General features: G+C 35.0%; 1 protein-coding gene across 1 annotated transcript; it reads right to left on the reverse strand.

Moving 5' to 3' along the window:
* Positions 1-2,854: 2,854 nt before the first annotated feature.
* Positions 2,855-9,533, reverse strand: LOC133308550 (F-box/LRR-repeat protein 3-like). Its single transcript, XM_061509187.1, has 8 exons — positions 9,334-9,533; positions 7,480-7,570; positions 5,877-5,981; positions 5,397-5,787; positions 5,182-5,311; positions 4,542-4,836; positions 4,125-4,385; positions 2,855-3,375 (listed from the first exon to the last, which is right to left on the reverse strand). The coding sequence occupies exons 3-7, from the start codon at positions 5,979-5,981 to the stop codon at positions 4,134-4,136; spliced, it is 1,173 nt and encodes a 390-aa protein (XP_061365171.1). The 5' UTR covers positions 7,480-7,570; positions 9,334-9,533; the 3' UTR covers positions 2,855-3,375; positions 4,125-4,133.
* Positions 9,534-10,618: the final 1,085 nt, after the last annotated feature.

Consider the following 10,618-nt stretch of genomic DNA (forward strand, 5'->3'; position numbering starts at 1 on the left):
AGTAAAAGAAACAAATTCAAGGTTAGGTTTTCGTCAGCACATACGCAGTCACATACTTAATATGAAAGCAATTGAGACACAGTATAACAATTACATGACAAAGATTGTTTAATATATATGAAGATCATCAATCGCCAAAAATATATAATTATTTTGCCTATTTGTTTATTTACCAAAAGTACTTATTTCTTTAGAACAGTTTAAAAAAGTAGAAAAGAGATAACGACATGAAAAGAATATAGAAAAATTAGTATTCACTACATTTAATAAACCGTACTCCAATTGAATTTTTTTATAATTCTCATTTACTTTTATAATAAAGTAATTATACCGAAAGGAGAAAAGCATTTTTCAATTACTATAAGAATACTTTTCTTCTTTAAGAGGATAGAAGAGTTGTCTCCTACTGAGACAAAAAAGTGAGACCAACAATTACTATTATATTAATATTTTGGAGGGTTATAACTTTAAGTCACGCTCTCTACTTTTATGAATGCGTTATAAGAGTATTTATTTAAACTGTATTGTAAAATTTAATTAAAATTTGTGTTACTCAAATAATTGTTTGTAATATAATAATCACAATTTATTATATTCTTGTAATAAACAAATGGTTCTTATTAGAAAAATATTATTTGACAAAATATAATCCAATCAAGCACTAATCTGAAATCCGATACCTCGTGTCAAACCTGAAAAAGAATCTGAAACAATTTGTTTAAATGTTATGAAATTTATAACTACAAAAAGTGGATCAGCGATTTCTTTTCGTGAGTGCGCGTGTGCTATTTCATTCTTGTAACAAAGAATTAATGATCACTAGATTCACTTTAGATTCTACTAACCAGTGCATTTCATCCACTGGGAGAGGTACATCAAGAATTCACCAAAGGGTTAACCGGATATATAGTCAAGAGCAGCTCTATATATGATTTATTGTCTGACCTCGACCGAAGAAAATGAAGTCAATAACCTCATAATATACATTGCAATGTATATTCGATTCAATTCCTCTTTGTTTTATGACAACATTATAATATAATATAGGTTTTGTTTTGTCCAATATGTATAAAGAAAGAGACTAAAGATATTGATGTGTTTATAAAATTTAGCTATAGTACTCCCAAGTAAACGCTCATTTAGTCTCATTAATTTGTTTGTTCCAACTTGCCACTTTATAACATCTAGAAAGCAGAAACTGTGGATTACCATTCTCTAGATTATTCTCAAAAGGTGTCTGCTTTTGGAAGTTTGTAGCCAAAGCCAACCAAGTTCATTGTGTGAGTTGGTAGATATATACAGGGAAATTAAAAAGCATGCTTTGGATAGATCGATCACAAAACCAGCTTGTGCTTATATATTAAAAAATAGAACCACCCTTTATTGACTCTCGCTTAATTGCTGAAAATTTTTAAATTAATTATTAAGCAGTTAAATGACACTATCAAAGTCTCTCTTACTGAAAAAGAAAACGCGTCACTAATAACTTATCAATGCAGATGGATCCAGTTGATTGAGCGTTAAGAAATTGTATTTAATTAAGCTTCACTATTATTGGTCTTTTTGATATCTGAACTTATGTCTCTTCCTTTTATCTCTGGCCTCCATAACATAGAGAGCCAACATCAGTAACAAATCAGAAATCCATGCTTGAAGCTCAATTGGAAATTCCAAATAGTGATAGTAAAATGAATGGTTAGTTAGTTATGGTAGCTTGTCCTGGCTGAGTGGCTTATGAATTCGGGGCATAGTTCCAATTAAGTAAAATATGTGGACAAAAATTTGAAGTGAGAAACCGTACTTTAACTTGAATAAATAAGCATAATGAACCTACAGCAGAATGTCTTATATAGTCTATAGATTCATGGAAAGTACTTTTTAATGGTTTCCCTTTCTAGATTTCATTTTCTTTGACCGTTTCTGATAGTTTATTAATTATTTTAATTGCGAAGTGGGTTTTCATCGCCATGAAGTTGTGGGAAGAAGAATAGGTCAAATATCAATAGTCAAGACTTCTGAAGTATGAGGCACTTTCACACTTAACACATTTAGTATTTCACTAAACTCAAATCCCATGCTGAGCAAATCAAATCCTAAAGAAAAAGAAAGTCCACAAAAATTTTTAGCCATAATTAGGGGATCTGAATCTCATAACCAAATATGATAATCACTTTTAAAAGTCAGAAAATATATAATTCTTTTTGGCTAAACACAGGAAGCTAAATATTATCCCGTTCATGCCATGGCATGAAAGTTGGCACACGTTCTGAGTTGAGCTGCGTTAAAATGCAATTTAGAATGATTTTGTCAATATTTACTTTGCTTATTACTTGGATGTGTTTTCCTTTGATCATATCTGCATTGTTAATTTGAGTGAGGATTGGTATTAATCCTTGTGCATTAGCATTATAATAATAAGAACAGAACACATAATCAACTGGATTTAAAGCGTTTGCTAAATTTACGAATAGCTTTTGCTTTCAACAGAAAAGTGAGCGCATAGTATATATATTTTTAGGAATAGGTTATTCTACCTATCATTTTTTCTGCCTATCTTTGCCTACCACTCTTTAATACCGTTAGATCAGAATCTAAAGAGGAGAGAGAAAGATAAATGTTAATTGAGATTCTAATCTGATGGTCTTTTAAAGTGGTAGGCAAAGGTAGGCAAAAAATAATAATAAGTAGAATAACTTATCCCATATTTTTAACTATAAATTATTTCCTACGGGTCCCTACATAATGCTGGTAAATACACTTGAAAACAATGTTTTGCATCAGCTTAGCTTTCACTCACCAGTAACATTAATTTTTATTGCCAATAGATAAGAGTTTTGACTTTTGACCGAGGGAATTGTATTGAACAGGTCAAAATACTACAATTTAGGACAAGTGAGGTCTGTTATATACATTTTGACCATTAATTTTTTTGAAAAGCTAACAATGCAAATCTTTGACTGAGCTATTGTCCTTTTTGTTCCATTCCTTCCTCCAATGTTGGGACAAAGACAAGCCTAGCAGCCACATACTTTATCTCTCTTGGTTGTTTATTCAAAAGGGCCAAAAATCTTCTGATGTTCAATTCCTGACCAAAATGTACAAGTTAATATTAAACATTTAAACCTTCTTGATGAATTCTTTTTCAGCCATCTCTATAAACTAAAATCCTCTTCCCATCAAATCCTGTCTTCTGAGGATAGGAATTTAGGAAATTTTTGTGCGCAACCTTATCAATTTTTACAATGAGACTTGAATTCGAATCCGTGACCTCTCACTCTAGGTCTCTGCATACTAGTAAGCCTAATTAATTTCTACTTATGAAGCTTGTAAACTCCTTCCAGTATGTAGCTTCCATCCTTTTGGATCTACTCCCACCTGTCACAAATGTGCATGGCTTGCAGTAAGATATGATGAATATTGAATATAAGTTGAAAAAATAGAAGTGTATCTTCTACTGCTATTCGTAATTCAAATAAAATATTTCAAATTTTCAAGTTAAGTTGAGAATGCAGAACAATGAAGTTCTGCAATAAACATATATAGTTTACCTGTTCCTCATAAATCTTCTCCCCCATGAAAACACGTATAATAATCATAATCATGAAGCAATGAACAAGCTGAGATATTCCACTGAATAATTTTTCCTCAAAGGGTATTATGTCTATTCCTTAAAAGAGATAAAGGCAAAACCACCAAGTAGAAATAACTTCGGTAAGAGAGTTTTATGTTGAACAATAGGCCGTGAATGAAACTGAAGTATGTCTTTTGACAAATTTTGATGTGATTATGGGGGGAAATTTTGAATCATGTGTGACAAAGTGCATGGTGATGAAGCTACTACTTTTTTCCTGGGTAGTTCGAAAGGAATTTTATATTCCAATAGCCACTTCATTAAGAGCAGCATCCTTGAAATAAAGAACTGCTTTTCTAACTCTCACTGCAGTTAGACCATCCCAACTACTGAGATATTTGAAATTCAATTTATAAGAGCATCATAATGGATTTAGTGGTTTTAAATTGAATGCCAAATTCAAGGATTCATGTTTTGTAACAGATGATTCCTGCATATGAATAGCTGCAACTAAAGAGATGAATTAATGTCCAAAAGAAAACACAGGAAATACCTAAAAGTTTCAAACGCTTTTTTCCTTCCAAACAAGCACACAACCTCGATCTTCAATGTATTGAAGAATATGTTGAGGTAGTAATGACTTAAAGGATGTGTTTAGCTTCACTTTGGTCAAACTTTGACAAGCCAAAAGGACAGATGCTAGGCCATTTGAAGTTAAATACTCCAAGTCAAAGATGGATATGTGCTGTAAGCAGCTTATGCTGGCAAGACCAATGAGTCCCATATCTGTTACTGAGCAACATGACAACTTCACCTGCAATGCAAATAAATCAATGCAAGTTAGTTCTTACACACACACTGGGGTATATGAGACCCAAGTATCTCAGGCACTAATGTTATGTAAATAAATACTGGCATACAAAACAAACTCCAAATATTTTGAACAACTAATTAAGGGATAGGAACCTGCCTGTTTAAGGTTCTGAGAATATTGAGCCAACTGAATCATTCCGGTGTCATTAATTTTATAACACTTCTTGATATCCAGAGTCTCAAGATGCCTACACTTGACAGCAATATTTGAAAGACCTGCTGATGAAATGTGTGGGCATCCTCGAATTTCTAGTGTTCTTAGCTTCAGGCATTTTGAGAGAGACACTAATGAAGTATCTGTTACATTACTGTTATAAGCAATATTAATAACCTCAAGTGAAGGACAGCCAAGAGCAATTTCAGCAATGCCCTCAGCACTTATTCTTGAGCTCCTATGAAATTAAATAGAGCAAACTTTAATTTGAAAAAAACAAAAAAAATTCAAAAGAATGAGGTAAGAGCAAACAACATACATGCTTTGCAGTTTCAATTTATTCATAAATAAGTTTCATGAAATTCGTTTAGTTCCTGCCAAATATTGATGTTAGGGTCAAATCACTATTATTATTATTATTTTTCCGGGGTGATGGTAAGGGAGGAGGGGAAGTTGAGGTATATGTATCCCTTTCACTCATGATGAGGTAAAGTAAGAGTGTAAAGAGTTAAGACAGAGAGATATTTTCACCCATCAACATTTATATTGGGCTTAAATGTTACAAAGTTGAGATATAAGAAACCTGTAGAGATCAAGGTGTTTGAGCTCTGAACAACTGCTTGCAATATGCTTAAGTCCATTATCAGTTATCTTCAAACATATGCCCAACTTTAGACTAGAAAGTTTGGTACATCTTGAGATTGATCCAAGCCCTACACAAATCAAGAAATCAAGAAGCATAAATCATGCGCTTTAAGGAAACTTTTTATAAAGTATATGCAAGGTTGAAAATGCTACCTTCATCATCAATTTCATTATCAGTGACATCTAATTCTTCCAAAAATTGACAGCATCCAATAAACAAAAAAGCATCTCTGCTGACCAAACTGCAAGACTCCATTCTAAGGGAAGTGAGCCTGGAACATGAATTTGTTAAGCTGTACATGGATGCATGTGTTAGCTTATGACAGCATGTTATGTTTAACTTCTCTAGCACTTTGTGTGTTTGCACAAGGAAGGAGAGACTCTCATCAGTGACCGCAAGACATTTACTTAAGTTCAGATCTTTGAGTGAGGCACATGAATTTCCAATGGCTTTTAACCCTGAACTTGTACCCACACAACCATCTAGTTTAACCAATTGCAGCCTAGAAAAACTATGCAGACATTTTGCAAGATCAGCAGTGACCTGAATACAATAAAATGAATAAGCTCCACGACAAGGCATAGTCTATAAAATGGTTACCATAGAAAGGATTAGAATGATTCAAAACTTACAGCTAGGCTATCTGATAGGATAAGCTTTTCTAAGTTCTGAGCACCATTTGTTAGAGAAGTTAAGCCAATATGACTGATGTTCTGACATTTTGACAAGTTAAGCATCTATCAAGAAAAGGGAGAAAATGTCAGTGTTTTAATGCCTACTTATATCAAACAGGGCAAGTTTAAAAGTCTCACTCTTCATTCAGTAGAGCATACTGAAACCAGCTCCCATAAATAACTTACAGAATCCAGATAACTTAGATATTTGAATGAATATTACGCAGAAACAATGAATACTAAATGCTATGCATTGAAAATCATGGCATTTCTATCAGTCCCACAATATTGCTTTTTCTCTTAAAAATGGAACAAAGTTACAGGCATTAAAAATTAAATCAAATAAAAGTTTACTAAAATAGAAGTACTTAAATTTACTAAAGCCTACCTTTCTCAAATACTACATACAGGGTTTAACCGTCTAAGGGAAGGAAGAAGACACTTCTTGTAACATCCCCGTCTCGAGCCGGTTCAATTAACATACATATGATACAAACAGAAACAGCGGAAGACTTAACTTACAAAAATATGAGCTAACTTTTTCTTTTTCTAACTTAATTCTTACTCGGCGTAAACGAAAATCGGGCAGAGTTTCCTCTATAAATCGGACAACTGGGGATTTTCCAATCCCACTCAGAAGCATTTCCTGATAAACAGTTTATACAACATATCAATTCAGAAATGCCAGATATCCAAATATAATCAAATACCCATACATGGGCGCATGCATAACATGGCTCCGTGCCACTAAATCTAACAGCATGCCATCAAAACATAAACCTATCTGAATACTACATCATCATATAACGTTCCTGAATACTCAAATGTACATGCATCAAACTGATAGACATGTACAAAACATATACAGGCCATATACAAAATAAAGGATCAATATCATGATCCATCAAATGCGAAAATACTAAAATACATCAAACACTCCAAAAAGGTAGTAGCCTACAGCCACTCAAAATCCGGTCTGTCAACTGCCTCAGCCACGTGTCGTGTCCCTGCCTAGTGAGGACTCACCGGAAATCTGGGCCCCTGAAAATGTGTCCCCAAAGAGGGGTGAGATTACAAATCTCAATAAGCTCCAGGTTTATAGAGAATTCTCCATACCCCTGGCTCACTCCTGCATGAAATTCAGATACAGAGTATACAAATACAACATATAACAGATATCATAACAGAACAGAGCATATATCCATATCATATCAGAGATGTGCGCCGTCATTCCCAAGGGAGGACCCCAAGCGGAAATCAACGCACGTGTTCCCGAGGGAGGACCCCAAAGCGGAACCAGACATATCAGAGGAGTACACCATCAGTCCCGAGGGAGGACCCCAAAGCGGACGTCCGGGTACTATACAATCAATGGCCAGAGATTGTTACAGAAATCATATTACAGAAGTCATATCAGAGCAAAACATATCATGTTATCAAATAACTCTATATGAATGCATCTATACAAAGCATCTAAATCACAGTCATACAGTCCAACCATAGTTCACTAACCATGGTGGAGCACTCAAGCAGGAAAAGACTCCTTAAACATAGAGCTTACCTCTTGAAGCTTTACCAATACGCTTACTTGTGGAACAAGTTACTTTTATCGCTTCAAGAGATTTCCGATCCTTCTCAATCCCTAGGCACACCTAGAGAATAATTTACAATGCATCAATAAAATGATGCAATACCATGATTATTTCATAAGCATACATTTTATCGCTTATTTTCCTTTCTTTATATTTTTGCCAATTCTATGCCAATACACAAGTCTAGACCTCTATACACCCGTTGGCGTTCTTTAATTTAATCAAGCATTTACTTAAGAATTTTTCACATAAATCATGTTATTTTTCTTTAAAAGTCGCGGGCGTACCCTTAGGGACTCAAGGTATTTTTCAACCATTTGTCAAAGCATTTCACTTCTTAGCTCATCCATTGGTATATTAAAATGCAACCCATTTTATTAGAATAAAATGTAACCAATATATATATACCCCTAAACATCCTATAGTTCGCAACATAGAGCAAGTATTTGTAGGATTTTTTTCTAACTTTGGCATTTCCACCAATTAATCCATTTACACTACATTCCAACATATTTTACCTTTTCAAACATACAATAAAAATTTGCATGATGAACCCTATATAAGCCATGAAGGCCGAAACCTAGGGGAAAAGTGCACTAGGGCTTTTCAATTTTTTTATCACAAATTAATGCTTACTAAACACTATCATTCCTATACAACAACAATCCATCATAATTTTCACCTTCTAACATCAAATATTTCCCACTCAAAACATGCTCCAAATTTTCAAAACATAGATCACAAAATAATACCATAGAAATAGAGGTTTCTTACCTCTAATCACTTGTACAAAGCCTAGAGAATAACCTCCAAGCAAAGCTCCATCAAAAACCCACTTTTTCTCCTCCTATGAATAGTAATCCGAAAATAAGAGGAGGAATAACTCTTCACACACTCAACTATAGCTCAAATGGATAGGTGCAATGGATTCCTTGAGTGGTTCCTAATCAATTTCAAGTGGTGGGTCATAAGATTTGGTTGAGAATTCAAGAAGAAATCAACAAAACAAGCAAAACCCTAACCCCCCCTTTTCCATGGCTGAAGCTCGGCCCTTCAAGAGAGAGAAGAAGAAATTTTTGCAATGAATAGTGATTCATTTAAGTGGCCAAGCTATTTAGGCACATGTGGCCCTTTTGTCGGATGTTTTTCTATCGCGTATTTCACTTAAATTTACCGGAAACTTAACTTAAAGCTACGGATATATTTTTATTTTTCTAAAGTTATTTAAATTAATTTTTATTTCCTAAGGAACAATATTCATAATTCACAGTATGGTTTTTGCACCGTTTTTAACGAAATGCACTGTGAACCACTAACTGTACTTTATTTAATTCTGAAACTTAACACTTATAAACTTATCATTTTCTTGGGCCTATATTGACTTGCTTGGCATATATTGGACTTTCTTATTCTTATTTCATCAATTATTTATTTCTGGACTCTACCGGTTGCTTAAACAGCAGTACAAAATACCCGGTAGAAACACTATTCACGAGATTTTCACGGAAAGTGCCAGACTATACAATTTTTCGTTCTGAACTCATATTTGTCATCAGAATTTTCAAATTATGTTCCTAAAATTATTTTGCTCATTTTAAGCTCTACCGGTTAATTCACAAAACTGTAAATTCTCCGGCAGAACGCACTGTTCATAACATAGTCATGATTACAGTCAAAATACTCGAAATCGCTCACTGAATCTAATTATGGCATTTAAATCCTTAAATTAAATCTCTAACTAAGATTTACCAGTTAGGGTCATTATATTCACCCCACCTTTTAAGGATTTTGCCCACAAAATCAAATATCAAATATACATATACCTGACATCAAACTCAGGATATCGCTGGAGAATTTCATTCTCCCGCTCCCAAGTGGCGTCCTCAGGAGTCAATCCTTCCCATTGTACCTTGATCATGGGAATAGTCCTGTTTCTCAACACTTTTTCATCACGTGCTAGAACCTTAAACGGTCCCACAACAAACTTCAAGTCTTTTCTTACTTCGATATTGTCCGGCTGTACAATGTGGGATTCATCCGGCACGTATTTTCGAAGTTGACTGATGTGAAAAACACTATGCAAATTTGACAGATGTGGAGGTAAGGCAAGCTGATAAGCCACAGGTCCGACCCTTTTCATAATCTGGTAGGGCCCAATGAACCTAGGACTCAACTTCCTCACTCCTAGAGCACGCCCAACACCCGTAGTCGGAGACAAACGGATAAATACATGATCCCCTTCTGAAAATTCCAGGGGTCTATGCTTTGCATCATAATAACTCTTTTGGCGACTCTGTGCTTTCTTCAATCGATCCTTAATCATCATAATTTGATCGGTAGTCTCTTGGACCATATCAGGCCCAAATAACTGCCTCTCTCCAATTTCTGACCAACAAGTAGGCGCCCTGCACCTACGGCCATACAAAGCTTCATACGGAGCCATGCCCAAACTGGCATGATAACTATTATTGTAGGAAAATTCCACTAGAGGAAGATATTTATCCCATGCATTTCCCTGCTCTAAGGCACAAGCCCTCAACATGTCCTCCAGGGTCTGAATAGTCCTCTCAGTCTGACCATCAGTCTGGGGATGATAAGCCGTGCTCAGCCTCAACTGTGTACCGAAGGCCTGTTGCACTGCATCCCAGAGTCTAGAAGTAAATTTAGGGTCCCGATCACTAATGATACTTTCAGGAACACCATGAAGTTTCACAATCTCTCTTACATATATCCGAGCCAACTGCTCTGTGGAGAAACTCGTTTTAACTGGTATGAAATGTGCAGACTTTGTCAATCTGTCAATAACTACCCAGATGGAATCAAAACCAGCCTGAGTTCTCGGTAATGCTACTACAAAATCCATAGAAATACTGACCCATTTCCATTCCAACAATGATCCGATCCTTGTAAAACTTAAGACCGAACCTATCAGTGGACACAAAGTCCTGCTCTTTCATAGACTGAATCTCTTCATCAAGCAATTGAGCCTCTTTAATCCGCTCAACTAATGAATTCAGGACTACCGTAGTAGTCAATAAATGTGGACTATCTTCTGTATTCACAGGAATGTGGAGATCCCTGAATTTCTCAATCAAGTTATACTCGGAA

The sequence above is a fragment of the Gastrolobium bilobum genome, unplaced genomic scaffold (genome assembly GCF_033153095.1).
Source record: "Gastrolobium bilobum isolate Gb01-03AN ecotype WA unplaced genomic scaffold, APGP_CSIRO_Gbil_v1 utg3047, whole genome shotgun sequence".
Taxonomy (NCBI): domain Eukaryota; kingdom Viridiplantae; phylum Streptophyta; class Magnoliopsida; order Fabales; family Fabaceae; genus Gastrolobium; species Gastrolobium bilobum.

Coding starts and splice junctions, on each gene's coding strand:
- LOC133308550 (XM_061509187.1), bottom strand. CDS start 5,981: ATGCTTAACTTGTCAAAATGTCAGAACATCAGTCATATTGGCTTAACT. Junction 5,788..5,876: donor TCCTATCAGATAGCCTAGCT/GTAAGTTTTGAA, acceptor TATTGTATTCAG/GTCACTGCTGATCTTGCAAA. Junction 4,386..4,541: donor ATTCTCAGAACCTTAAACAG/GCAGGTTCCTAT, acceptor TTTGCATTGCAG/GTGAAGTTGTCATGTTGCTC.